We start from the raw sequence: 27,387 nt of genomic DNA, 5'->3' as shown, positions 1-27,387 counted from the left end.
AGTTATTCCACCAAATGAAACTATTTCATGCCTGTAAAAATTGTTTTGAATCATCCTAGCATCTTCCCTATCCCTATATTATGAATGATTGGTAATAATGACTCGTGTAAATTTTCTGTCCATGTAGCTCCATCATGGTTTTCGTACTGGGGACGGCCCTGCTGGTTTTGGCCCTAACAAATCCCACGCTGGCCTTTGTACCCATTGGGGGTGGAACGGCCACACACGTCACCATTACGGGAAACGCGCTATTGCAGAAAGTGACAGAGGCCTGCAAGGCAGTTGCTAATGCAGCAGGTCATGAGTTCGAACCCACGGTAGGATGGGCAGCGACAACAAGCACAGTCACACTGTCGCGATAAAGTTTTATGGCCCACAAATATGACCAACCTTTTGCAGATTTGGAGTAATCAACTTTTTACACAGTAATAACAAGAATTTTATGGTTTTAAACCAAACATGTAAGGGCTGCCTCTTGCCAACAGGGCAGCTCACCTGAGGAGCTGGTCAAGGCCTGTCTGGGCCCAACGGCAACAGGTGAAGTGTCTGGTGCCAAGTTTCATGCGGCCCTACAGGAAATCTACATTCAAAATGGATTGGTGGACCGCGACTTTGTCAATAGGTAGGATGCACATTTTAGAAAATCCTTATCTTTTTTTAAAATTATTATTATTTATTTATTACCAAACTCTTGCAGCGCTCCACACCATTTTAATTCAGAGTCCTTCCTGGAAGGCCGCGCCCTAATCATCGAGGGCCTGGCAACTATTAAATCTAACATTCGTTTGGAGAACTTCAAGGCCGCCAGAGAAACGCTGGGCAGAATTCTTCATGTACTGCAGGTGAGGGGGTGCAAATGGAGCAGTTTACAGACAACAGTTTGGTCAAAAAGCGATCAAACTAATGTTCAAATGAGTTGGGACAATGCGAAGCTATGTTATAATCAACAGGATCACAATAAAGGAAAGAATAAAGTGAATATATCTGTGAACAACACATCTTTTCTGGTTCCCCACACGCTACAGGACTTCTACAGCCACAGTAACTGGGTGGAACTGGGAAACGTCGAGCCATTCAGCAACCTCCTACGGGCAGATCTCCCCCTGGAAAACGTGGCAGGTGTGGCTTTATCATATACGGTACAAAGACTGTTGCTCTGGGATGAGCAAAATGTTATGGATTTCACAAGACACATATAAGGAAATGGTGTAAAAAAAATCCAACTGCAACATCTCTCTGGACCAAGGAACATGAGGACGAATGGCACGCATGTGTTTACAGGATGGTTGAATATTCGTTACTCGTAATGCATCCTTCTGACATTCTGCTCGTGCAGAGGTCAACACTCCCACCTGCAGTGATTGTGAGAGTGGAACCTGCCCAAATCCCATCCTTTATGAAATCCTGCAGCAGAAGAAACTTACATCAGGCTACATGGGAATCTTCTCTAATGCCAAGCCCAAAGGTACCTAAACAAATGTAGCTCACAGCAACCATCAGCAGTGAGTTGACCTCAAGTAGACAAAATCACTAATGAATATGAAAACTGTGCATAATTCCTACAAAAACATGTTGTCACACCACAAATGTCTGATCTGATCTGTCTTGTGGCCTGGCCCAGGTAAATGCAGCCATGGAGGAGCCAGTGACCTGACCAGCGCAGAAATTCCTCGTGGAGGCATCAACAAAGATGTACCACACGCGCACAATTCCGGCCTCCACCGTCAAGCTGTTAATGTTGCTACGTTTGCTAGCCTTGAGCTACTGGAGGACATTCGTGCGGCTGCTGGGGACAAAGACTTCCTGCGGTATGATGCTCAAATGTGATAAACATTTGAGCTAAAAGCAACACGGGATTTTTGCTCTTTCCTACAGAATGATGGGGATCGCTCGCTCCTCCGTCGTGTGCTTTGTGATCGACACCACTGGTAGTATGAGTGATGACATTGCTGAAGCCCGGAAACTCGTTTATGAGATCATTGACAGCAAGAAAGGAACACAGGACGAGCCGTCAGAGTACATTCTGGTGCCCTTCAATGACCCCAGTAAGGTTTATTCTCCTAAGATAGTTCAAACAATACATTCTTTCACTGTTGGATTTGTTAAGAGGAAAGGTGATTTTCTCCCTGAGAAGGCTGATTTTTTTTAACCTTCTATGCAGGCTTTGGTCCCATGGTAAGGACAACTGACCCTGACAAAATGAAAAAGGAAGTCTCTTCACTTTACCCATTCGGAGGTGGTGATATCCCTGAGTTGTGCCTGTCGGGACTTCAGGTACGGCTGACTGGCTGCTTACAGGACAGAAATATTGTTGAGGTTAATTATTTAAATGAATCATATAATTATTCCTCCAGCTGGCACTCACCGGAGCCCCTGCCTCTTCCAACATCTACGTTTTTACTGACGCTACAGCCAAAGACATCCACCTCAAGGACACTATTGCTGCACTCATCAGGAGCACCAAGTCCACAGTAAATGATGATATTTACAAACTTTACTTTAGATAAAGGGTTGGCAAAATCATCTTTACGTGAATCAATCTCACAGGTGACATTCTTGATGACTGGTGCTGGTGCTGGTGCAAGGCGCCGGCGTTCCCTCAGAGCTGGTTCTTTTCAAGACTATAAAGATCTGGCTTTGGCCTCAGGAGGCCAGGCCATCCAGGTGACAAAGAATCAGTTGCCTCAGGCTACAGACGTCATCCTTGACACGTCAACTTCAGCTCTGGTACGACTGGCCTATAAAAACTCTTCAAAATGTGGCCATTCTAAATCAAGCACGGGGTCCATTTTGCTCTTATTGTCTTGTTCTGTTAGGTGACTGTTCTGCAGCGGGCAAGGAGCCCTGGGAATGAGGAAACCTTCCCGTTTGTGTTGGATGAATCCCTGCAAAACATCACGATATACATCACAGGAGCACCTAGAGCTACACCTACTTTCACACTGACCAACCCATCGGGTACAGAATTACCAGCAAACCAGGAACCTGGACCTAGATCTGACACATTTAAGCCATTGTCGAACCTGGTTTTCCCTGGCCAAAAATGCAGACCTGAACCCTTGTAATTCCCGGGTCCATAATCCACTCTTGATGGAAAAATTACAATGGCTGTAGGGCAAATGATTACATTATTTTAGGTCTCTTTTTCTATGCAGAAGGTCACTGTAAAAAATGTAAAAACATGCTACGAAATTCCAGGTGTGAACCAGACCCAAAACGAAGCGACTGGAGAACTGGGGACCGTAAGGACAGTAGGGAACTTACAGAGAATTCGTCTTAACCCTGACAAGAAGGCCGGAATGTGGACGATAAACATCAAGTCCACACAGCCATACACACTTAAAGTCACAGGTCAGACATCACTGATATCCGCGTGGCATTGCATGTAATAAGCAGATCGATAACCAGTGGTAGATAACTGAATTATTCATTTCAGCTCAAGACAAGTTTACAAGCTCACGTTATCACTTTTCAGACTGATTGCAATTGTGTTGACAGGCCAGAGTACAATTACCTTTATCTATGACTTTGTGGAACGCTTCGAGGGACCTCACCCAGGTTACGCTGTGGTTAGTGGGCGTCCACAAGCAGGTACACCGATACTGATCCTTTCAGAGATCCTTAATAATAATAATAGATGAACCAATAGATGACCCATTTTATATTCTTTACCCATCTTTCTCTGTTTGAACCAGGCCAGCCAGCCTTGCTGATGCTCTCAGTCATGGGCACGAAAGGTCCGACCTCACTGAATATAAAAGAAGTTGGCCTGGTAACTGTGTCTAGTCCTGAGATCGTTAGCAACAGCATAATTACTGAGAAGGACAGCGGAGACATCTTGGTGGAGGTAGACGCGGTCCCGGATGGTGAGTTTGTGATCCTGGTAAAAGGAACCGACGAAGAGACGAAGAGCGAATTTCAGAGGCAGTCGACCACCCAAATGTCCGTCTCCAAAGTGAACATCAAGGTGAGAGAACTTACAAGTGATTCTAATTTACTAATTGACATCAATTTAATATAGGTAATTGTGTCACTGTCTAAGCACTCTGACGGCTCTTCCTTTCCTGTTTTGAGGCTGTGGTAAGCAGCACTGTGGAGCCAGGAAAAACCTTAATACTTCCCTTTAGCATCACAACTGAAGGCACCAACGGTACATACGGCATTACTGCCAACAACGACAAAAACTTCCCCATGATCTACCCCATGAGGTGAGCAGAACAGCACAGACATACTGACGACATTTGAAAGGGCTACCACACCAGGATAAGGCCCAGTCTATAAGTCCGCATTGCGTATTTTCTTCAAAAGAGTATTTAGTTTTGGAATTTTGCTCTTGGAGAACATAAAAGGTTTTTTAACCATTCCCTTCTCATGAAATTGCATTGTGGCCCAGTGTTTATTGATCCTGGCCAGCAGTCCACTTCCATACAATTAACCCAGCATATTACTGACAAATTACGCAACCATTGTTCTCGAACCACTACTTTGAGGCGTTCGCCACCCACGACACTGACCGACAAAACTTACCAAAACTTTAACGATATAGAATTTGCCAATATTATCTGTCACCTTAATGGAATATCATGTTATTGTCCTTATTTTAGCAATAATTGTGTCTCTCTCTATAGCCTAACGGTGAAAGCCGGAGAACCCACTAAAGCTAACCTGTCCATCACTCCACCTCCCACGACACCATCGGGAACTGATGTCACCCTGACTATAGATGTGAAGTCGTCCAGTGTTGGCGCCGACTCAAACTATGTCGTTTTGAGACTCTCCGTTGTTGAAAAGGTATCCAGCTCATTTCATTTGACTTTACCTTGGTAACGTGGCCGTTCCAAATGCTCTTTGATAACTGCCTCACCTGTTCTCCGTGCAGATTACAGACTTTGTCGCTCCATTGTGCAACGTGTACGACGTGATGGCTGGCGACTGCCCTGATGACGTGTCCAAGTGTGGACCGTTCAAGTGGCACTTCACAGCCAACCTCACTGATAACAACGGCACCGGGATAGACCAGATCTCCCTGCGTCAGGGCAATGGAAACCTCACATACACCTCTCTCAGTGATCCTCTGGTCCAGGCCAAATACGAAGCCTCCTGTTGCTCGCAGACTGCAGAGTTTGTAGCTTTAGATAAAGTTGGCAACGTGGGCAAGTGCTATCATTCCATCGTAAGTTACGCCCACCTTTGTTCTTCCACACTGCCGCCCTGACCCTGGCTTTTACCTAGACTTGCACTCTCCTTTTTCTTCTTCTGTAGGTCAAAGATTTTGATCCACCTCAGTGTCAGCTGGTCCGACTGGCGGTGGATGGTGGCAAATGCCCCAATGATCTGACGTACTGCAGAGATCACAAATGGGAACTGGTTGTTAACCTTACTGATGGAAATGGAACGGGCTTGAAGGGAATTTCCCTGCATCACGGTGATGGAATTCTCATCTACTCTTCCCTTAATAGTCCTGTGACTGAGGTCAGCTACAACGCGACCTGCTGCGCTCAGGTGGTGGACTTCCGCGCTGTAGATAAAGCAGGCAACGAGGGCAGGTGCTACTACTCGATCGTGTCCTCTGCCGGTCCCCTGACACTGTCGGTGTGGTTGTTACTGGCAGCTGCCCTCACGGCAATGCTCTGAAGACCTGGCAGTAATGGCACATTCGGTTTTAACTAACTAAAAGCTGCAATTTAGCAAACGAGGTCTTTGTGAAGTGGCCTCAGATTAAATGATGAAGTTGTTTTCTCACGTTTGCAGGAGTTTTACTGCCCCAAATTGAATTTAATAAAACATAAAAATCTGCGATTATGATTGTGTGTTTTTATTGGGCTGCTTTTATGAAAGACAAAATTTAACGGTGCATTGCTTAATGCTCCGGCCTGCTGTCGCGAATGACTCAAGAACAGTTCAACTTTCAACGGAATTAAATCAATCTTGAACACCGAGTGCGAATAAACATTCAAGGCCCATTGCCATTGGCGATAATATTACAGTCTGGTCTAGTTGTGATTCACAGTCTTTATATGAAATAAATGCTTTATTTAGATAACAGGAGGGAGTAGAAAAGCAACCTTCTCCAACATACATTGTTCTACCAATGTATAGTAGCAGTAGGAGTTCTGCAGAACAGCTCATTATTTTGTCTTTTGAAGACCAAAGGAAACAAAAGACAGTTTTTCACATGACAAATGAAAAACTCGCATATATCTGTATATTTCCTGCATGCATCTTTTTTTAATGCCCAAAACTTTAGAACTGTAGATTTTAGCGTGGCCAAAATATCTCTTAAATACAATACAAATAAATATACTTGTGAAATAGGCACAAAAAAACAAATTACAACTTGTTCTTAAACTTGTTTGTTTTTCTCTTAACAGCTTTTCTTCTCGTGTTAAACTGGGGCCCAACTGCGATTTTATGCACATTCTTAACGTGCTTCTTTAGGTGGCTGGATTGTGTGAAATGTTTGGGGCAATGTGTGCAGGGATGTGGTTTCTCTCCTGTGTGAATATACGTGTGTCTCTTCAGGTTATTAAAGTCCAGGAATCCTTTCCCACAGTGTGGACACCAGTGTCTCTTCTCCCCATTGTGCCACCGCAAGTGCACGTTGAGGTCGACCCTCCTTATGAATTTCCTTTCGCAGAGGTCGCACTGGAACGGTTTCTCTCCCGTGTGAATTCGAATGTGCGATTCCACATCCAGCTTTGTGAAAAAGCCCTTGCTGCAGATTTGGCAAACAAAAGGTTTGATCCTTCCGTGCACCATCTGAAGATGTTTGGTGAGACTGAATCTGTAGACGAAGCCCTTCCCACATTTCTGGCAGACATGGATTCTTCCATTGCGGTGGACCCGGTCGTGCCGTTTGAGGCCTTTGGTATCGGTGAAGTATTTCCCACAGAGTCTGCAGGAAAAAGGCCGAACTGCGTGCAGGCCGACGTGGCTCTCCAGGGCGGCGCTGCTGCCGAGGACCTGACCGCACTCCCCGCACTGATTCTTCAGCAGGCGGCTGCCGATGAGGGACAACGGCTGTAATGGCGATACAACGGGCGCAGCTTTGACGGGTATGGGATGGAGGGGAACACTCGGAGGGTGAACTACGCATCTTTTAGGAGCTCTCGGAGAGTCTGTCCCTTTACCAGACACATGCTCCGAGTCCTTTTCCGTTGTTTTAACGACTGGGGGGATCCACACACCGCTGGATCTTATTTTCTTTACGGCCACGTTGCCGGGGCGATCAACCTCGAGCCGTTTCACTATTTTGGCATTGGCCTTTTTAGACGACTTTTTGGCTTTCTCGAGGCTTGAATTATCTTCAGGGTTGGCGTCTGTTTGCACAATAGTGGATCTAAAGTGGGTGTCGCCTCCATCATTTGTTCTCGTGCTCATACCACGTGTTGTCATTGCCCTACAGGAGCTTGAGGAATCTGATTGCTTTTCGTTGTCTTCCACAGAAGATCTAACTTGATCAGAAGAACACCTCCAAGGAACAGCAGAGGCTGATCTGGCAGTACTTGAGCTGCTGATATCATCCTTGTCTTTGGGAGGAGCAGGTTCAGAAGCACCATGACAAAGCCCAGATTTCCTCGTTGGAATAGGAGAAAAGTCTGCATTTGTCTTTATAGGTGCTACAACTATTTCTGGCATGTCCATCTTCATTTCGGTGTTTTGTTGCTCCTGCTGTAGTTTCGTGCAGCTTTCAGTCTGGGTTTCTGCGTGTAGGTTTGACTTACTTTGAACTTCTAAGTGGGGTTTGATGCAGTTCCTGAGTTGGGCTTTGAAACTGTCTTTTGGGAACCTTCTGCAGGTTTCTGTACAGGAAGCAGAATTCTACGAATAAAGAAAGGAGAAAAATGCATTTTACCGAAAGGATGTAATCCAAACACACCACAAACACTGCCAGGCCAAAACTCTTCGCATTTTCAAGATAACCGTCATAAAGCCACCAAAACTCCACACTGGTATGAGTATTAATGGTGCAAAAAAGTCTAACTGAACTACCTTTTCTTGGTCTTTGGAAGCTGTTTTCTTCTCTGCAGGCTGGACAGTTGTCATGTGATTTTGGGACATATTTGGTGAACCGGTCAGAGCCGGACCACTAGTGTTGTTAACGGCTTGGGCTGACTCTTCATACACAGGTGGCGACTCCCTGGATGGCGTGGAGGCCCGCGTGCGCCCATTGCAGGGTAACGCTCCAGAAGCAGAATTCTCATGATGTCCTGTATCTTGTTTCGGGGCAGAACGATTGTCCCAGCCTGCACTCATAGACAGCCCTGAGATCAAGACTGATTCTTTGTTTGACATGAGAAAAGGAAGTCTTGTTAATCTGACAACAGCAGAGGGTTTTAGATGAAAGGTTGGCGATATTTTTAATCCTGCTTCCCTATTGAAACGGAAGCAGCTCTGTGAACATTTATTTTGCACCTTTGAAGAGGGATTATCAATGAAAGAGTTCTCAGATGTGTTATCTCCATTTTGAGAGACCGTGGGCTCCTTATCTGGAGCAATTGGTGATTCCAAAGACCACGTTATCGCCTCTGAACTAGAAATTAATCTTTCAACTGATTTGTCTGATTCTTGAATGAGAACAGTCTCTTGGCTGGGTGCCATTTTATTTTCAGTTAACACAGTTGTTCTTAAAGTGGAGGAAGCATGTTGCTGAAGTGGCTGTGGAGCAGTTGCAGGGGCAGCACTGGACACTCTGATGTGGGATTCAGTCTCACTGGGTTGTGTGAATTTTACAGTCTGTTGAGACGACTTTGCCGCTGCGACTTCCTTTATGAAAAAGCTGTGAACAGATTTGGGACTTTTGAAAGAAAGCGGTAGGGTTTGCAGGTGAGCAAGGGCTCCGTCGGTGGTCTGGAGGGCACCAGCACTGGGACCACACACAGGATCCACTGCCATCTCCCGATGAGAGGAGGAATCTTTTTCCACAGGCGAAGACATGGCTTCAACTAACAGTCTTGCATCTTGCAGGGGTACAGAAGTGTGGTGCTTCCAGGGCTGCAGTGATGGCGGTTGTGGAGCGTTCACACTTTGTGCAGAGTTTCGTAGCGGTCCACTACATCCGAGTCGGTCAAACTGGGAAGAAGCCACATCACATGGTTCTTCCTTACTGATAGCTGCCCCCTGAGGCAGGTGGTTCTGGACGGACCGTTTATCAGCAAGATGCTGCGGATTACTTCCAATTTCTCTGTTTATTGATGCTCTGCCCACAACTGGACACAGCAGCATGGATGATTGTCCGTTCTCAGGCAGCTCCTTAAGTGATTCACTGGTAGTGACCGAAGGCCTTCCACTTCCAGTTTCACATGGAGAGGCCTGGCGCGTATCTAGACAGAGCGTCAAAAGACATTACAAAGGAAACCCAATACAAGACACTGATAAAATAATACCAAAATGTTGGGCTTCTACAGAAATAATAAAGTCCAATTTAATTCCCCACCTGCATCTGCATATAAAAGATCTGCACAGCTGTGGCTGTAGGTAACTTCCTCTTGTTGCAAACCAAACTGCAAGTCAAAACAAGGATATTAATTACAGTATGAGAAAAACAAAACATTTCTTTATTAAATAAAAACCCTTGTTTGAAGGTACCGACGTACCTCATCTCTGACAAGTATGCAGCCATTTCCACAGGCATCATAGTCGTGTTCTCGTAAAGCGATTTCCCGATGGCGTTGCACTGATGGGTGAAACCGTTTCACCAGTATGTTGCAGAAAGGAATACCTGTAGATAAAAACCCATGAAATCCGTCAATGTTCCGATAGAAATTCAAATGTCAAGATACGAGTGAAGTCACTAGAATGGTTAGACAATCAGTGCATGTGCTTGACGCTCCAGTAAACTAATTATTGCCCCAATAAATGGACACCTGAAGTGGATGTAAACGCATTAGTCGGACTGATACCGCCGTCTCTGCGTCCGACTAAGACAAGGTCCAGCATGTTTACGATGCCTTATCGGAGTGAAACTAGACAACACGTGTGCCCGCGACCCCGGGACAAAAACACTTGGAAAAGCCGGCGTTAGCATACGGCGTTCGAGTCTGCTTCTCGAAATCAACCTGACGAGGAGGGAGAATGTGCATTTATTTGCAATAAGTGAAGCGTACTTTCCGTACGAGATGAACAATGGTGTACAATTACCCATCTTCCAGTCCTGAGAAATGCCGGCCTGCCCCTCGACTCCAGGTGTTTATAATTCAATGCAATATGTCGTCCGGAACCCGCGGGCGCCTGAACCCGCCAAAAAGACGCGTATCGCCTCCAAGTGCTGAAGAGAGGACATCTTCCCGTAAGCTATCCCACTTTGTCCGGTGCATGTAAAATAGTTTTATGTAGTAAAACCTCAACTTCTGAAACTAACGTCGACATCTATTGTAGAGGAGTCGGATATCTGAAAGTCAATAAAATCCCATTTATAGCAGCGGCTCCCAAACACCAATTTACACCAATCTTCATCTATCTCACAAAATATTTGACCCCCATAATAATTAACATTAAAATACAGTAAAGGAGCATAACTCAGGAGATATACAGTATATATACTTACTAGGTCGAAATGAATATTAGGAAAATTAATGCTGACAATGAATAGACATAAGTGCATGTTTTTATTATTAACACAGCATCATTCTAATACTGTAATTAATATATATATAAAGTTGACAGCTTGTCAGATTTCCTGACTTGCCATTTCTTACCAGTGTAATTTTTGATTTGACAACAACAATAACGATGATTATCTCAGGTAGACAGACTGTAATAGTTACTATTCAGAGCAGGAAGGGCACAGAAATGGTTCATAGCCAGTTATTCAGCAGGTGTCAGCAGATAAACGCTGCAGGTGACGTTCAGTTTAGCTTTAAATTTTACTAACTGAAGTTTCACATGCGTTATTTTATAGGGTTAAAAGACACTTTTATGTGCGTACAGGGCATCGACTCACCGCATTGAACCGCAACGTGACGCTTCTCTGACGGGTTATTTGCTGCACATTCAAAGTAACTACATTTGGCTCTGAGGTCGTCGTTTTCCTCCTTGATTCTGGACATTTCTGCTCTTAGTTCATCTACCATAGCTTCGAAAAGTTTGGTAGTCTCTGCGATAGCACTCTGCAGAATGCTCTCCATCACAGAGGAGCACTTCTCCTCAAAATCGTGCGCTGACATCTTGCAACGGTTTTCCTTTAATCTAACCAGAGGCCACGATGAACAACAGTGCATCTACTTAAACGCCACTTGGAACTGTGACGAACTGACAAAAATGGCTACTATACATTTTTATGACGCAAGAGACGTCGAGTTTTTCTTCTTTGAGACTGTGGAGACCGACCACAGCTTACGAAGCGCGCTGAAACCTCACGATCACCACCAACAGGACAAAGTGCGTCGGGCAAATAAAAGTATCGTTCAAGAAAAGCAGGAATTCGAATTTACTGCACTTTTTTTTTAGCTGCCACAAGTGAATTTTGTCACAGGTAATTCATTTATTTAAAAAGAAAACAAAAACACAACTATGCAAGAGTACCAAACGGTTCACAACCGTAATTTATGTTTTAGAATTAACTTGCCCAAACTCTTACACTTCCCACACTTACATGGCATCTAAAGAAAGTAGATGCATATGCATTCTATGCACGTCTTATTCCATCTTAATAGTACTAGATTATTATACTTCCTAATGTTGACTACGGAATTTAAAAGAGCGTCCTGCTTCCTGAAATTGTCCCAACTTGCGACCCGTAGGAAGGATGATTGTTTACAGTGTGAGGCGGAAGTGCGAGTGGAGAACGCTAAAAAATATTACCACCATCACATCTTTGTGACTAATTTATGTTTGTAACATTCGTAAATTGATGTTATGCTTTCGTTGAGATGCAGACTGAAATCGTGGCTGAGTCAACGTGGGTTTGTCGGCCAGGTAGCTCAGGAACGTTACAATGTTGCGCTTCTATTGTTTGAGTCGTTTGGTTTGTTGTAGTGGAAACAAAAAACGCTCAATTTTTACCAATCGGTGGTCTCACATATGATCATTTAACATTGTAAACATTGTTTAGTGTCAAGAAATTACCCCGTTTGTACCGGTTTGGACGGAAAGTTTTCTTATCTTTCTGGGGAAAACCACACGTTTAATTAACGTGATGGCTGAGACTATAGCAAATTTCCAGTCCCAACTTTCTGGTGTCATGGAAACGGTCTTCAAGGCTGCCATATTTGAAATCACCCGGCTGGTGGAGGACAGCTTTTTGGAAGAGATGAACCGGTGCAGGGAGCAGGTCGAGTCCCTGAAGAAGCGACTCAAGTGGTCCGAGAGTCGACGCAGTGAAGGAGACGGACGAGGGAGATGCAAAGACTGCGGGAGAAGAGGGGTGTCTGGGGAGAAGGATCCAGGCGAGTCTGCGCTTCAATCTACCTTCTTATGCATCCATCCGTGCATGCATGCATGCATCCATCCATGTATCCATCCGTGCATGCATACATGCATCCATCCATGTATCCATCCATGCATGCATGCATCCATCATCCATCCATGCATGCATCCATCCATCCATACATGCATCCATCCATCCATACATGCATGCATCCATCCATCCATCTCCAAAAAGAAAGTTCACATATTTTATGATAAAATTACAGAAATGTGAGGCTCATTATTGCATGAATTATGTGCAGACTGTTCAGTGTGAAACTTCTTTGTGGACTTTCCAGAATATGATGTAGTAGATCTGCAACCAGATAATGGTAAAAATAGATTATGTAAATGTTCCTTTTCCTCCCAAACCTACAAAAACCAGATTTTTTTTTTCAAGGCTCTAACAGAACAGGTGCTGTTCAGTAAAGTAGGTAAATTATTGGAGCAAAAAAACATGGAGGGTTTCTGTTAAAGCTGCAAACAACCAAGGAATTAAACACAGAGATACTCCGTTTAAGTAAAAGTCAACGTCATCATTAAGTCCACAGGTCTCAGCATTACTTTAAGGCAACAATCCAAAATGTTTCTCTGTCATGGCATTTTTTTTCAGTCTGTCACCACCTCTTACGTGTGTCGGTTGACTGACTCCCATGTCCTGCTTGTTAATAGTGAACAGCTTCGAATTAAAAGCTAATTTATTCTGCTCGTTTTCATCTTCTGTTGCAGTTAAAAGCCTTAAAGAGGAGAACATCCTACAGGAAGTCATGAATAGTTCCCAGGACAGAACAGATCAGGAGACAAGCCAAGAAACAGAAGAGCCCTCTAAGGTAGAGAATGGCGCATTTCTTCCTTCCTTCCTTCCTTTCTCACATCATGCTTTTTTGTTTTCAGTATGAAGTTACTCAAGGTGAAAATCTGGATAAACTGCTGAAGGAGGAGGCCTTCAGGCTCACGCCAGAGTCCCGAGAGGGATGGGAAGTCCGTTTGGAAGGTCAGTGCATTCATACTGCATTTGGAGATGCTTGTGGTGTTCCCAAACTTCCTTGGGGTCCTCGGGGCTGCTGTTAACCAGTGCCAGATGCAAGGAATTCAAATTTCAAAAATTAAAAAAAGTACTTGGATGTATAATTTGTCCAGCAAGGTGATAATATAACTTAATGTATATGCTTTTACTGGGGGTTTTGGGAGTTTACTGTTTATTGTGCCTCAGAAAACTCTTATCTTACAATCTACAACCCACAAATCTCAATAAGTTCTTATTACAGCTTTGGTTTTTTTTATTTTTCCTCTCAGAATCATCAGACCTTCCAGGAACCAGTAAATCATACAGTGACCACAAGTTCAATGAGAACACGGAAGCTAGTTTCAGCCAGATAGAACCAGTTGGAGATGGATCCACGGGCAATCCTTCAGATCCCCATTTCCTGAACAGGAGTGGTATGGAAAACATGGGTTGCTTTGGAAAGAACGATTATGGAGGTGGCGTTACGACAGATGCGACTACTTTGGGGGGGCTACAAGGATCACCATCCAATATGAATGAGAATCTAAGCTTCATGGGGCGCTATGAGAATGATGTAGAAGGACAAGACAGAACTGAGCCACAGACCTACCTGGCAGGGATTCTTCAGAATAGAATGGGCACTGCCAGTTCACCTGCAGGTTCTCCTTCAAGGGCTGAGATTGGCGTTACTGGAGAGTTCAGCTGTCTGTTGATCAATGAAGAAGGTTATCTGCAGGACACAAACGAACTATACCCTGGAAATGCATCTGGTGAGTCAAGCCTCAGGCCCAGTCTCAGAGGACAGGACGTGCACTTTGATTGCCCTTCAGACAGTAAGCCAGACACATATGAGCCTTCAGGTGCATACAGGGACAGAGGGGGGAGGAGACAGTCCTGTAGCCAGCCTTCCATGTCTTCTGAATCAGCCTCACCAAAGATCTATAAGCATGGGCACAAAGGCCCTGGACAGGGACCATCACACAAATGTATGCAGTGTGGAAAGACCTTTGCTCAAGCTTCTAACTTCAAGATCCACCAGAAACTTCACTGTAGGCCAGGCTTCCATTTCTGCAGCCAGTGTGGTAAACAGTTCCCATCGTACAATGACCAAAAGACTCACGAGTGTAGCCAAGCATGCAAACCGTACTGCTGCTCCATGTGTGGGAAGAAGTTCAGCCGGCTGTGGAACCTGAAACTACACTGGAGAATCCATACGCAGGAGAAACCTCACCGGTGCACCATGTGTGACAAGAGCTTCACCCGGGCGGACATACTAAAGGTTCACCAGCGGACCCACACGGGGGAAAGACCCTACATTTGCAGCATCTGCGGCCTCAGCTTCAAACGACTGGATCACCTGAAATCACATCAGCGCAAACACATGACTGACCTCTGAGAACTACGACTAATTAAAGCTGTCATGTGAAAAGGGGGCGCGTTCTATACATTTGGGTGTCACAACCAGTTAAGTCGCAGCCCTTTTCTCACAACTACCTTAAATGGAGCCTGTGACCTTTTTGACACTTGCTCTTTTAGACTGTTGTAAAAGTTGTTCCACCTCTCAGCTGGAATGGGAGATGTTTGGGAAATCAACAGGAATAACAGGAACAATAACGGGAAAATGATCTACTGGCAGTTTATTAATTTTCCTCTGTTACAAACAAATTTGCCTCTAGGTGCTTTACAGAATCCCAGGGCCTGACCCCCAACAAGCAACAGTGGCAAGGAAGAACTCCCGTTTAACAGGAAGAAACCGTGAGCAGGACCAGGCTCATGTGGAGCGAGAGCGTACTGCTGATGGCAGCCACTGAAAACATTTTTGTATTAAGAGTTTCAGGGATTAAGAGGAATTCACTACCCCAGCAACAAGAGAAATCATCCCTTTGTGAATTGTCTGCAGGTAAAACGTTGTAAAAGTGTGGGGGGCACCAAAGTAATGATAATTATCCTACATTTAGCTAGTACTTGTTCCATACATTGGAAAATGTGTAATTTGTCAGGATTTAAGGGCAGGTTGGGCTTGAAAATCCCCGTTGTTGAACCCTGGAGAAGGATGCTGCCAGTTAAATCTCTGAAATCACAGTATTGGTGTGTCTTTGTGTTGTTTTGTGTTATTAAAAAGAGGGCTGAGCTAAAGCAGAGTTCTCGCCTATTTCATTAAAAGGCCCGAATGGCATGAAACACATTTACTTTCTGCGCGGTACATATATGAAATGGTCCTCCTGAGCCTACTAACTCCCAGCACGAGGGAAGCAAAGCAGTCCTGCATCTGCAGCTCACACAATAATAAATTTAATAACGACACAAATACATTTAATGGGTAAAATGGCAGAGCTCAGAGCAATCGTGATGATTCTTATGAACGATTCAACAATTAGACTGTGAACAACCTTCGGGAGTCTTCTAAATGACATGAAATACTTTATTAAAAGCATCAGTATGCATCACTTGACAGTGGTGATCATCAGTGTGTAGTCGTTGCTGCTAACTTAGTAACCTAATAAAACAATAACATTTCATGACTGCACTGTTTGCATCCCACAACGGTACCGTGCAGGAATTCAGTGGGTTCCAGAGCGTGACCCATAATCCCTGTTCATACACTATTTATTGCAGTCGCCAGGTCGCCGCCTGGTTTTGGCTCCACCCCCATCAGTGACGGCACCACTCTGGGTCGCCCCCCCTTAATCTGGGTATCTAGTGGGCCCATAGTGCCGCAACCCGAAGACTCAAAAGTGGTTTGATGTGAACAAGGTTTTAGGAGTGTTTTAAACACATCTTAGTGGTCGTGTCTCCACCGCGGGACCGGATCCCCTTGGACCCTTGGCGGTTTGATCACCACCAAGGGTCCAAGGGTGTTAAGAGGGGGGTCTTCATTAGCTCACTCCCTCGTTTGAGGAGCAGTCCAACCCAAATCAAGCTTTGACTCAAACAGAGCTTTCTGTTTGGGTGTTTAACTCCAGCAAGATCTCCTCTTCCTCGTGTCATTTTTGGCACCTCCCCAAGACCTGAAGGTTTCTTGGGGAGGAAGACAGTCGTGCAGCATGTACTATTACATACTGAGCATTGTAAAGCCATATCAAAAAGCTCCCGATCCGCTAGGGGCTAACCTGTAGAAGTGCTGGCCCATTTAAACCATTGGATTCCACATCTGGAGGATCTCAATGCAGGACTGAATGTTCTGATTCCTCGCTTCAAATTCGGAGTCTGACAGTTGCTGCAGGCTGGTAGGCGAGCCGTCCACCCAGACGCCTTCGAAATAACGGCGTTTGCTGTGAGAGTAGCACGATCCGTTTCCGTCCTTCGAACCGGCGCTCCAGTTGCCTACGTAAATATTTTTGTTTGCGTAGTACATGATGCCTTGTCCGTGTTGCAGATCATTCAGCCACTCTCCTGCGTAAACGTCTCCGTTGGGATAATACATCCTTCCCCAGCCATTCCGATGGTCCTTAGCCCACTGACCGTCATAAATTGTGGAGTCATCGCCGAAGTAGAGTCCCATCCCGTGCTTCTTTCCATTTTTCCAATGTCCAGCGTACCTCACTATGTAATCTTTCAATTTTGGGTCGAGCACTTTTTGAGTACCTTCTCCATCAGGCTTTCCATATTTCCAAAATCCTACGTACATGGAACCAGTCTTGGACCAAATTTGGGTTCCATAACCGTGTTTTTTATCATCCAGCCACTCGCCTGTGTATTCGTTGACTGAATAATTGTCGACTGAGAACACTTTATGATGTAGTCCATTTTTCTTTGCCATTTCCTCTCTCAGTTTCATGGTGGATCCCTTTACTGGTTCTCTTTTGTTTGCTACGGTTGGTAAAGTTTTCTCTTTTACCTTTGTAGCAGATTCTTTGTTTGCCACAGCTGGTAAAGTTTTCTCTTTTACCTTTGTAGCAGATTCTTTTGCTCCTTCTTTGTTTGCCACAGCTGGAGACTTTTTCTGGTTTCGTTTCATGGCCGATTCCTTTTCTCTCTGTTTGTTCGCCACAGTTGGCGCCATTTTATCTTTCAGTTTTGTGGCATATTCTCTCTCTGTGTGAACCTTGGCCATAGTTGTATAATGATATAATATATATTTTCCTGCATACAAAGTTAATCATAAAGTGACAGTTAAATTTTATGTTATCAAAGGGCAACATCAAAGCAATAAGCTCCATTTGTGTTTTTGGTTTAAAGTGAGGCTGTTCAATAACTTAAAGGCCTCAAATACATCAAATATATCTTTAATTGATGTTAGCTATGAGGTATTTTTACGTATATGCAATTCCCCTCACGTTTAAAACATTAGTTAATTACCTCTGCCAAGGATGTATTGTGGCCAGCAGCATTTGTTAGCAAAATAAAGAATGGATTTTGATGATTGTTTTTGGTAAATTTTGATAATGCCAATTGCAAATCAACACAGACCCACTCAGCACACGTGACACACGCAGCAGAGGATCCTACAGGAACCCCGCACCATCAGCTATAGCTCGTTTTATATCAGTGTGACTGGATATTAAGCACACTAGACGTCTGAGTCCAGCCATCACCAGCGTCTTTGAGGTCTACACACTTAATGACCCAGCTGTCGAGCGTAAGACTGCCTGTTCCTGGATCGGGGGAGGAGAGCAAAACCAGTTGGCAACTTTGGCTAAAATCATGTAGTGCGAACAGGGCTTAGCGTGCTTGATATCCAGTTGGGTTAGACAGGAAAAAGGCCGCTAATGCCAAGGACAAGACGAGCACAGTGCAACATGCAGCCGCATGATATCGATAATAGGTTGTTAAATGCTGTAGACACTGACGCAGATTTGGGTGTGTGTGTGTTGGGGGGGTTGTAACAGGTGGTATTGTCTGTTTACTGCTGGTAGCAGGTGTTCCCAGGCATTGGCTTAGAAAAAATGTGTTTGGAGAGGTCAGACCTCTGGTGAGCATATGAGCATGTCATGGTTGGAGGTGATCCGTTCTCTCGGGTCATCTGTACAATGCAAGACACCGTTCTGCCAGTTAACAAAGGCAGCATGCCTGCATATATGAGAATAAATGAGTAAAATGGTCTAAAGGCACCCACGTGAGGGGACAGGCCATGTTTTGCTGCTGGAAAATGACCAATTAAAGGCAGCAACTGGAAAAACAAACCATGAGGTAAAAAGAATGTCTCCAGAGGTCAGAGACAGGAGCGTAGATCCAGAGGATGTTAACATTTAACTCAGAAACCTACTGAGACGTGACAGAAACACCATCATTGGCCTATTTCAGCCCCACATAGGTGGTGATGCTATAAGAGGGTGCAAGAAAACCACTTCCTCCATCGAGACGCAGCTTTATGTGGCCTCAAATGAGCGTTACATTTTCCATGAATACCTATAGTGGTGGCATGGAACTAGGAAATGTGACCATCAGCCACTCACAACACCCTCCCTGCAGCACACCATGCTTCCACAATACAAAAATATAACATAACTTATCCACAGACCGGGAACGGACATCCCAGTGGCTGGAATGATGTCCAGAAAGTCACAGATCACTTACAGGAGACTCAGGTACACGCTATCATCAGCACATCAAAACCAGTCAAGGACAGACGGTCGGCACCTTCTCTTGTGGATCAGCATACACCTGCCACACAGAACCCTGAGATCAGCGAGGACCACAACTCTGGAGAGAACTGAAACCTTCCCCGGGCTCCGGACATGAGCCTTGTCTCCACACGCATGGCGAGGCCGTTAAGCCAAGGCAGGTCCTGGACTGGACTCCTGACTGACTGTAAAGGGTGCATGAAGAATGCTAAGAGTTTATGGTGGTGCTTTGTTTCTTCTCTTATGTGCCTTCGGCCTATATCGTCATATTTGCATTGCAACTTGAGATTGTTTATTGCCGTTTCTTGCATAAGCTTTCGTTTTTCTTTTTTCTGAAAGAGAAATGTAACATTCATAACCGCTACAGCAGGACTTTTATTTTGAAATGCGAATGGACAGGAACTGGGTAGAGCTAGTGGATGAAGTATCTGTGTGCAGAGTGGAAGAAGACAAAGCAATAAAGAAAAAAGAAGAAAGGAGGGCAGAGGGCAGAGGGCAGAGGGCACAACCGATGCCCCAGACGATCGCGCGCCTCGTTTCTTTAGCGTCGACCTCGAGTCACCAAACGAGAGGGAGGCTCCTTCCTGCACGCAGGCAATTGGCTGCTTCTGTCCGGGGCAACTTCCGACTGCGCCTCCTGGAAAACACACACGCTCGTGCGCTCTCACGTGCATGCACGCGATGTGTCCAGGCCGTGCGTGTGGCCCGCGGATGTTTAGCGCGTTCTCTTAGGGAAATGTTTGAAGGTTAACGTCGCTGCTCTGCTGCTCCTCGCAGGCCACGACCCGGGTGGGGAGAGCTGACGTGTCGAGCGCGCGCGGCTGCAGCTTCGGGGCTTGACGGCGCCACGCGGAACCATGGCCGAGACTCGCGTGTCCCGGTGGTACTTCGGCGGGCTGGCGTCGTGCGGGGCAGCGTGCTGCACGCACCCGCTGGATCTGGTCAAGGTGAGGGACAGATGGTGGAGCGGGGACCCGGACAGACAGGACAGCTGTTCCCAGCCTCCAGAGGCGCCAGGCCGCGGTTCCTGCTCCCACCTCTGCTCGGTGGCGTGGAGGAAGTAAAATCGGCTGGAGAACGGCCAGTTTTAGTACAATCTAATGTCAATCAGCAGTATTTAAAGTAGACATTTTTCAGTATGCAACTAAAATGGAACATATTGATTTTTTTTGATTAAGTGAGCATAATTTTTTTTATCCCTTCCTGGATAGATAGATAGATAGATAGATAGGTAGGTAGGTAGGTAGGTAGGTAGGTAGATAGATAGATAATACACATAGGACACTACAAAGGCAACGTAAGACTAAACATAGGAAACACACTTGCAGGCAGCAGCTGGTCCCAAAAAACCAAGATGGCAATAAAATGGTGGCATTAAAATAAAGAAGCTTGTGCAAACTTTTCTTATGCATGAGCAGAAATTTCTGGGTGTTTCTGATAGTGACTGGAGAGGCTCTAAGGGGGTCGCAGGTATCTCGTTGTTCCTTGCTCGTGCTAAATTTAAACATCTGTCGCGATGCCTAAAATACACGACGCGGCTTCCATTGTATGTCTGCTTTTGCTAAGTTGTGCAATAAAAGTTGAGTAACGTTATTGGCTGGACTCCGGTGGAGCAAACTCGTGCTCAGGAAGTCATGTGGGGCGTAAATCAAATGAAGCCAGACGTGCGCGGCAGATTTCCACAGCAGTTTTTGTCCCGCGGAACTTTGCGCCCATATATTGATTTTCCAATCGCGTTATGCTTATCCAGGTTGTTGTGTGTGCACGTGACACCTGATCCAAAGCTTTTGAAGCTGACCTCCCTGACCTCTTGTGCGCTCACACGGGTCGTTTCGTCCCCTGATCACGGGTGGCGACATTCGCGGGGTTTTTCCTCCGCGTGCGTTGGTCCCTTGGTTGTTCCGATGTGTGAAGAAACGCTGGTGTGCACGGCTGTTGAAATCTTTCACCACAGTCATGGTGAACGGTGAGATCTCTATCACCTCCACACAGTTATGAGTGCTCTCCATGTGTTCGTGAGGACCTGGGCCTGAGCTCCTCACTCTGCCCCTGGGTCCAGAACGTTCCGTCGGACAGATCACAGGTGGCGAGCACACCTCCAGCCCTCACATCTTCAGGGTTGGTGCCCCCCCGGGCGCCATCCTGACTCCTCTACTCTCCATGGGGGTGGCACTGACCATTCCTACACACCATTCTCACTCCTCCAAACAAGCACTTAACATAAATCCATACTGCTACAGTTTTACTCTTGGATAAATACCCCGTATAGTTGTGTTATGTGTTATCTGCTACGTCAGATTTAGATGTATACTATGTCTTTTCTTCTGTACGTGCCTTTTGTTCTATTGTTCGTTTGCCCAGTAGAGCGTGTTGTACATTCATATGTTGCACATGATCAAGAATCTTGAGTGTTGTCGTAGATTTTGTACATTTAAAACAAGCATATAGTGCATATATGCTTGTTTTTGTCTTTCTGCTGCTGGAAGCATTGGATTTGTCCTTTTTCCTCTTATAAATGATTAGCTTAGACCACCGTAGCTTAACCTTTGTGTGGACAAACAAGGCAGCGTGAAAAACATGGTTTTATTTTCTGGACTTTAGTCCTACTGGACCATGGACAAAGGTCACATTTCAGAGCCTGTGATGTCCTGTGATGGACAGTGGGAGTTAGACAAGGAAGCAGGACCTGTTCCTCAGGTCTTTCACATTTGTACTTTTCAAAGAAGTTGCTAGAATTTTAAAAGACCAAAATAAAAAGCAGCTGATATTTCATAAATACAGGAAATGCCCCAGTAGAGGCGAGGTGGAAGCCGTCATTTTATGCTGCAAAGCTGATCGATGGGTGTTGTTCCAGGTGCACCTGCAGACCCAGCAGGAGGTGAAGAGGAGGATGATGGGGATGGCCGTCCATGTGGTGAAGAACGACGGCCTGTTGGCTCTTTACAACGGCCTCTCTGCCTCCCTCTGCAGACAGGTCTGTTAGGAAGTCCGCCTGTCAAACGTGTGTTATCACAGACAAAGCATCTTCATTTGAAGGACATTGAAATGTGATTGTCATCTCCCCCCCCCCCCTCTCTCATCCCCTCCCCTCCCCTCAGATGTCTTATTCTCTCACCAGATTTGCTATTTATGAGACGGTGAGGGACATGCTGGGCAGCAAAAACCAGGGCCCCATGCCCTTTTACCAGAAGATCATGCTGGGAGCTTTTGGAGGTGCGCACGCACACACACACACACATACGCACACACACACACACATACGCACGCACACACACACACACACACACACACTGTGTCACCCACCCACAATCTTTCTCTGACGATGCATCCAGGGTTCACTGGTGGCTTTGTTGGAACACCGGCCGACATGGTGAACGTCAGGTGAGCTGAGCCTTATCCCGTCACACCTAAGTGTTGGGGCAGCAGTTACCCTTCTACCCCCCCCCCCCCCCCCCCCCCCCCCGATAAAAACCAACACAGAATCGTTTTGTCTCCAGAATGCAGAATGACATGAAAATGCCCCCAGAACTGAGGAGAAAGTGAGTGTTTTAAATGAATTTTTAAATAAATGTGGAATGTCCTTTTCCCAAATGCTTCGTTGAAACAGAAAAATAAAACGCCTCTGTTTGCTGTTTAGCTACAAACACGCCATCGATGGACTTTACAGAGTCTTCAGAGAAGGTAACTACGCAGGCCTTTTCACTTGTACCAGACCGATGTCTCATCTCACCCCTGACCTTGTCCCCAGAGGGCACGAGAAGACTGTTCTCAGGAGCCACCATGGCCTCCAGCAGAGGAGCGGTGGTCACTGTGGGACAGGTACGCTGTCGAGCTATCGGCTCCCTTTCATGGTCACTTTACTCTCATTAAAGCAGTAACGGATTCCCAAAGCAACATTAATGTTTCATGTTTATGCTCATTAAATTCAGATGGTCCTAAATGTTAACAAGGGTAAATTAAAGGCACATTCACTTAGCTGGTCAGTAATCATTCCCCTGGACGAGCATCCTACGTGTTTAATGAATAATTTATGATATTAATCCCTTACACAGCTTCACTTGCTCATCTTTATGAAAGTCGACATACTGCCAACTTCAGGGGGTTGAACTGACGCCGCTCAGACAAGATGTGGGCAGTCATTTATCAATGACATGTCCCATCTAATCATAATGTACTCTTTGGAATATATGCTTGCACCCACCCGTTAGTCTAGTCTGAGGGACCCAACTGCTGGCCAGTGGGTGGGGCTCACCTGAGCACCGGGCCTCACGAGAAATGGGGGTGGAAACCGAAATCATGGACCTGCAGGACGATGGTAGTGTTATTACTAATTACTGCACAGGGTCTGCCAAAATTAGAAGTGATATTTAACAACCATCCACCCTGACTGCTGTTGTGTTTAATCCAGTCCACTGTTTTTATAGGGAATATTAAAAAAACAAATAAATAAAATATAGTGATAGGTTGGAGCACTGCTGGTTGTAGCCGCCAGGGGGAGCCAAATACCAATTGAGCACATTCGGTAGTTGATGAGCAAGCCAACCATATTTATTCTATACAACCACATATTTATGACCAATAAGTTATATTTAATACAACACACTATTTTTCCCCACCCTCAGTTGGCATGTTATGACCAGGCCAAGCAGCTGGTCCTGGGAACAGGTTTGATGGGAGATAACATTCTTACACACTTTCTCTCCAGCTTCATTGCCGTAAGTATCAGCTTTTACTGGCGTCTTGAGTGTGAGCGCAGTGTTTCTATCACTAAAGTGTTCGTCTGCAGGGGGGCTGCGCCACGTTCTTGTGTCAACCTTTGGATGTTATGAAGACCAGGCTGATGAGCTCAAAGGGTGAATACACGGTGAGTAAAACTAGCTTTTCCTCCATTAGCCCATCATTCCTTCCTAATCTAGTGTCTCTCTGCTCTCAGGGAGTGACGCACTGCTTACGGGAAACTGCTAAACTTGGTCCTCTGGCCTTTTATAAGGTGATATAAAACTTACTGCCTGAACTAATTTGTGATACATTTAACTACAATAACATTTGGGTTTTTTTTTACTGTCTGGAAAAGAAACCGATGAGGCAGATTACGAAAGATAAGAGCTCCTCAGCATCTGATGCCACATGTTTTCTTCGGCAGGGTCTTGTTCCAGCAGGTATCCGCTTGATTCCTCACACTGTTCTCACCTTCATCTTCCTCGAGCAGCTAAAGAAACACTTTGGCATTCGGATCGTCTCCTGAACACGCTCTTCGTTAGAGGGAAATTAGTGGACTCGTCCTCTTTCCTCGTGGCCTTGGAATTAGCTGAGGGGAGAGCAGATGTTGGCTGTGGATATAAAATGAGATCCTTTAGTGTTGATGTAGGTTTCATGATCATTTCATTCATAATCAGATTGAGATTAATCCCTAATTAAGATGCAGTGGCTCTGTTTTCTTCTGATTGAATGCTTACTTCCTGTGCCAGTGTCTCAGTCCTGTGTGGCTCTTCCTGTCCAGGACTGGGTTTGTGTTTAATGTGCAGTAATCTTCTCATTGGTGTTATCAACTGTTAACATGCTGAGCATTCCTAACACACGCTGATGCCCAACGTTGTGACTGATCTTATTTTTTTTCAATTTAGTTGTTTTTTTTACTTGCGTAACTTAATTCAGTGTTTTAGCAGTGATCAACCACTAAAATGTCTTTGACGTGCCGGGTGTCCTCTGTCTCATTCCAATGCTGTTGTCACTTTTTAAACACCTGAGAAAAGAGGACCAAGTTTGCTGACGTCCTGGTCAAGGAACCCGAGACTGAATTCTTTTTGCATAGTGCCAGTGGAACAACGTCTTCATCTCAAAGTTTTTGCTGTTTAGACCACAGTTGCCTGTGTGTCGTGGCTCATGATGCTTCTGTAAAGGTGCGTTACTGGCAAACTTGCTGAATAGATGGTTCCAATTTCCTCACTTGAGATTTTTAGTCGTGTGTTTAAAGCTGCGCTGCGTTCTTGTGCCTGCTCGTCTTGTTGCCTTACAGCGTGTGTCCACCAGGGGGCGGGTTCTCACCTTTAAATGCTGATTACGCAATAATCTGAGAATCCCGATGTTCGTGTTTACCAGCAACCTGATATTCCCTAAATCAGCTATGTTTCAGGACTCCTTCCATGCAACACAGGTAAACGGCAACACCAAACGGGGCTCTGCGTGCTGTGAATGAGCATTTTGTGAATCGCTGAGTAATGATTTGCCAATAAAAGTACTAATATATGAAAAGCGACGCAGATGTGTTTTTTGTTGGGTGCCAGTGACCTAGAGTGTTCTCCATACTGTTCTGTAGTTTTGGTGCACCTACAAAATACATGTGTAGTATTTGACAGATGTCAATGCTATTTTAGATTCTTGACGCTAATTAAGTCACGAATGAATTCCGATCTGCAAAACGTCCACCAGAGGAGGGTCGATGAGATGGAAGAATGCTGAGGATGAACCTGGCAGGCACGTGGAGAGGGGACACAAAGTTAGTTGACATGAGACAAGAGGACGGGGGACGAAAGGGAGGGGGGACGGATCATTGTAAAAAGCTGAAAGAAGTGATTTCTTGTCCTATTGAAGCAAAAGAGCCAGTAAGAGGCCAAACCAAAAGAGCATGTTGCACGTGCATCCTTGTTTTTTAATCATTGTTTCTACACTGACTGCTTGCTGGCCAGTCTACTCACGTCTGAGCAGTGAACCCATGTCTTGATTGATTGTGATAAGGATCTACACGCTTTGTGCTCCAGGGCCGGGAAGGTGTGAGCAGACAGGTAAAAGCTGGAGCGGAGAAACAAAACATGCGTGATTTATTCCCCTCCGAAAAGCTGGACCCAGCAGCACACACGTGCAATATTAATGTGGCGCGCACCCCTGGAAACATCCTTTAGGCTCCCTGCAAAGCCAAAAGTGACATTAGAGGCAATTTTTGGCCTCATTTTTCTTGAGGTGAACACTAAATTAAGTCTGATTCCAGGATCTTCCACATCCCAACGACCAGTGTTGCTATGCAGAGCTGCAGCCCACCAGCTCGCACCGTGAGCTGGAACCACCCACCATTCATTCAGCTGTTCCCCCTTTATCTGTTAACATCATCCATCACATGTAGAGCATTCACGTCCTCACACACACACACACACATGCACTGCGTCTCTGATCAGTGTTTTGAGGTAAAGCCTCGGGGTGGAGGAATCAGACTCCTGAGAAAAGGACTTCTTCAATTTCAGGAGGAGACATCATCATCATCATCACCACCATCACCATCACCATTGTTATTATCATGGCCGTCATCATCATCATGGCCGTCATCATCATCATCATGGCCGTCACTGTCCTCGTCCCAGCTGCGCTGACTAACTTCCTGGTCTGCTTGTAAATATCTGCAGGGTCGAATGTGCTGAAATTCTGGTCATTATAGAGACGCGCACGAGAGGAACAGACCAAAAGACGGAATGTGGACAGAGGTTGTGAGCGTGTTGAAGCCAGACGAATCGTTTTTGGAATGCTTTTCTTAATGCAGTCGATGCGTGCGCGGGGTACCCGTCACGCTGAGGCTGATGGCAGCGGGGGAAGGAGGAAGGGGCGGAGTGATGTATGAAAGACAAAGATCAAAGCAGAAAGAAGCTGCTGGCCCACGAGGGGCTTCAGGGAAACATCAAAACATCAATAGTTTTCAGTCTAGTGATGCACAAGGAGACTGAAGTAGCATCTTGATGCTAACGTGCTAATTTGGAGCTGCACGCACTTACAGCATTTACAGCTAAACAAACAACAGTCAAGGGTTCTTTTCTTTTTGGATCATTCCTCTCCAAATATCTTTCCCTCGTGCAGGGATGTGTTGAAGGAGCAGGCCGGAGTTCGGCGTCTCGGTGTGATCGGACTGAAGCAGACAGCATTAGTGGCCCACACATTGTGTCCTGTCTCTTCAGGAGTAGATAAAGTGGATTTTATCATGACTTCCCCAGCACAGCCGGTGGGAAATCAATATGCTACATACCAGCTTTAGCGGCTGTTTTCGCTCGCTGACATGTGACCAGCGGTGTCAGCTAAAGCAATAATTAATTATTCCATTATTAAGGGTCTCAAAATGATGTTCTACTCAGTTTTCTTGTGTTGTGCCTCCAGATGGTGGAACTTATGCGGCTTTATTTTAATTTGCTGCGCGATTCCCTTAAAATTAAGAGGAATTCCTCAGAAAAATATAATCATGTATCACAAAAAGTGATAATTACTGCATATTTATATAAGGTTAAGAGTTTAGAACGACAGATGGTGCTTTAAAAGCACAAACTGGAACTTTTTGAACAATTTCTGTTCAAACTCACTTGGATTGGTTGGGAATTCTTTGTTCATGAGAATATTTTTGGATTAGAGTTGGGACTCTAAAACCTATTGGGTAATAAA

General features: G+C 45.3%; 5 protein-coding genes across 8 annotated transcripts; 3 read left to right on the top strand and 2 right to left on the bottom strand.

Moving 5' to 3' along the window:
- The first annotated feature begins 134 nt into the window (after positions 1-134).
- Positions 135-5,805, top strand: vwa11 (von Willebrand factor A domain containing 11). The gene is made up of 18 exons (XM_057035489.1): positions 135-317; positions 486-622; positions 698-842; positions 1,026-1,119; positions 1,337-1,465; positions 1,622-1,808; positions 1,876-2,045; positions 2,162-2,274; positions 2,355-2,471; positions 2,548-2,727; positions 2,817-2,958; positions 3,199-3,351; positions 3,499-3,591; positions 3,696-3,967; positions 4,075-4,208; positions 4,629-4,791; positions 4,880-5,173; positions 5,263-5,805. The coding sequence occupies exons 1-18, from the start codon at positions 135-137 to the stop codon at positions 5,632-5,634; spliced, it is 3,078 nt and encodes a 1,025-aa protein (XP_056891469.1). The 3' UTR covers positions 5,635-5,805.
- LOC130527202 (uncharacterized) lies at positions 5,800-11,306 on the bottom strand. 2 transcript variants are annotated; one of them, XM_057035440.1, is made up of 6 exons: positions 10,943-11,306; positions 10,141-10,267; positions 9,597-9,721; positions 9,437-9,503; positions 7,993-9,323; positions 5,800-7,821 (listed from the first exon to the last, which is right to left on the bottom strand). In XM_057035440.1, the coding sequence occupies exons 2-6, from the start codon at positions 10,142-10,144 to the stop codon at positions 6,331-6,333; spliced, it is 3,018 nt and encodes a 1,005-aa protein (XP_056891420.1). In that variant the 5' UTR covers positions 10,145-10,267; positions 10,943-11,306; the 3' UTR covers positions 5,800-6,330. The 2 variants fall into 2 exon arrangements, with proteins under 2 accessions (XP_056891420.1, XP_056891419.1); XM_057035439.1 differs by lacking the exon at positions 10,141-10,267.
- Positions 11,307-11,737: 431 nt separating this feature from the next.
- Positions 11,738-15,547, top strand: si:ch73-109d9.2 (uncharacterized protein LOC565042 homolog). Of its 2 annotated transcripts, XR_008950954.1 has the most exons (5): positions 11,738-12,386; positions 13,135-13,235; positions 13,300-13,399; positions 13,702-14,875; positions 15,088-15,547. XR_008950954.1 is itself a non-coding variant. In XM_057035474.1 (4 exons), the coding sequence occupies exons 1-4, from the start codon at positions 12,137-12,139 to the stop codon at positions 14,805-14,807; spliced, it is 1,557 nt and encodes a 518-aa protein (XP_056891454.1). In that variant the 5' UTR covers positions 11,738-12,136; the 3' UTR covers positions 14,808-15,547. The 2 variants fall into 2 exon arrangements, 1 of the variants encoding a protein (XP_056891454.1); XM_057035474.1 differs by having other exon boundaries at positions 13,702-15,547.
- Positions 15,548-16,310: 763 nt separating this feature from the next.
- On the bottom strand, positions 16,311-17,506 carry LOC130527218 (MORN repeat-containing protein 3-like). The gene has a single exon (XM_057035477.1). The coding sequence runs from the start codon at positions 17,463-17,465 to the stop codon at positions 16,542-16,544; it is 924 nt and encodes a 307-aa protein (XP_056891457.1). The 5' UTR covers positions 17,466-17,506; the 3' UTR covers positions 16,311-16,541.
- Positions 17,507-19,404: 1,898 nt separating this feature from the next.
- On the top strand, positions 19,405-25,231 carry slc25a10b (solute carrier family 25 member 10b). 2 transcript variants are annotated; one of them, XM_057035483.1, is made up of 12 exons: positions 19,405-19,569; positions 19,753-19,922; positions 21,830-21,949; positions 22,074-22,188; positions 22,308-22,356; positions 22,473-22,514; positions 22,613-22,656; positions 22,724-22,794; positions 23,598-23,690; positions 23,762-23,839; positions 23,909-23,965; positions 24,119-25,231. In XM_057035483.1, exons 2-12 carry the CDS (start codon positions 19,833-19,835, stop codon positions 24,218-24,220), a joined length of 861 nt encoding a protein of 286 aa, XP_056891463.1. In that variant the 5' UTR covers positions 19,405-19,569; positions 19,753-19,832; the 3' UTR covers positions 24,221-25,231. The 2 variants fall into 2 exon arrangements, with proteins under 2 accessions (XP_056891463.1, XP_056891462.1); XM_057035482.1 differs by lacking the exon at positions 19,405-19,569 and having other exon boundaries at positions 19,626-19,922.
- Positions 25,232-27,387: the final 2,156 nt, after the last annotated feature.

Source organism: Takifugu flavidus, chromosome 6, assembly GCF_003711565.1.
Source record: "Takifugu flavidus isolate HTHZ2018 chromosome 6, ASM371156v2, whole genome shotgun sequence".
Taxonomy (NCBI): domain Eukaryota; kingdom Metazoa; phylum Chordata; class Actinopteri; order Tetraodontiformes; family Tetraodontidae; genus Takifugu; species Takifugu flavidus.
The sequence above is the reverse complement of the archived record's forward strand: the minus strand, read 5'-3'. Positions and strand labels throughout refer to the sequence as shown.

Coding starts and splice junctions, on each gene's coding strand:
- vwa11 (XM_057035489.1), top strand. CDS start 135: ATGGTTTTCGTACTGGGGACGGCCCTGCTGGTTTTGGCCCTAACAAAT. Junction 3,352..3,498: donor ATACACACTTAAAGTCACAG/GTCAGACATCAC, acceptor TTGTGTTGACAG/GCCAGAGTACAATTACCTTT. Junction 5,174..5,262: donor GCAAGTGCTATCATTCCATC/GTAAGTTACGCC, acceptor CTTCTTCTGTAG/GTCAAAGATTTTGATCCACC.
- LOC130527202 (XM_057035439.1), bottom strand. CDS start 11,219: ATGCACTGTTGTTCATCGTGGCCTCTGGTTAGATTAAAGGAAAACCGT. Junction 9,504..9,596: donor GCATACTTGTCAGAGATGAG/GTACGTCGGTAC, acceptor TTTGACTTGCAG/TTTGGTTTGCAACAAGAGGA. Junction 7,822..7,992: donor CTTCCAAAGACCAAGAAAAG/GTAGTTCAGTTA, acceptor CTTTATTCGTAG/AATTCTGCTTCCTGTACAGA.
- si:ch73-109d9.2 (XM_057035474.1), top strand. CDS start 12,137: ATGGCTGAGACTATAGCAAATTTCCAGTCCCAACTTTCTGGTGTCATG. Junction 12,387..13,134: donor GTCTGGGGAGAAGGATCCAG/GCGAGTCTGCGC, acceptor CTTCTGTTGCAG/TTAAAAGCCTTAAAGAGGAG. Junction 13,400..13,701: donor ATGGGAAGTCCGTTTGGAAG/GTCAGTGCATTC, acceptor TTTTCCTCTCAG/AATCATCAGACCTTCCAGGA.
- LOC130527218 (XM_057035477.1), bottom strand. CDS start 17,465: ATGGCCAAGGTTCACACAGAGAGAGAATATGCCACAAAACTGAAAGAT.
- slc25a10b (XM_057035483.1), top strand. CDS start 19,833: ATGGCCGAGACTCGCGTGTCCCGGTGGTACTTCGGCGGGCTGGCGTCG. Junction 22,357..22,472: donor GCCGACATGGTGAACGTCAG/GTGAGCTGAGCC, acceptor TTTTGTCTCCAG/AATGCAGAATGACATGAAAA. Junction 23,840..23,908: donor GCTCAAAGGGTGAATACACG/GTGAGTAAAACT, acceptor CTCTGCTCTCAG/GGAGTGACGCACTGCTTACG.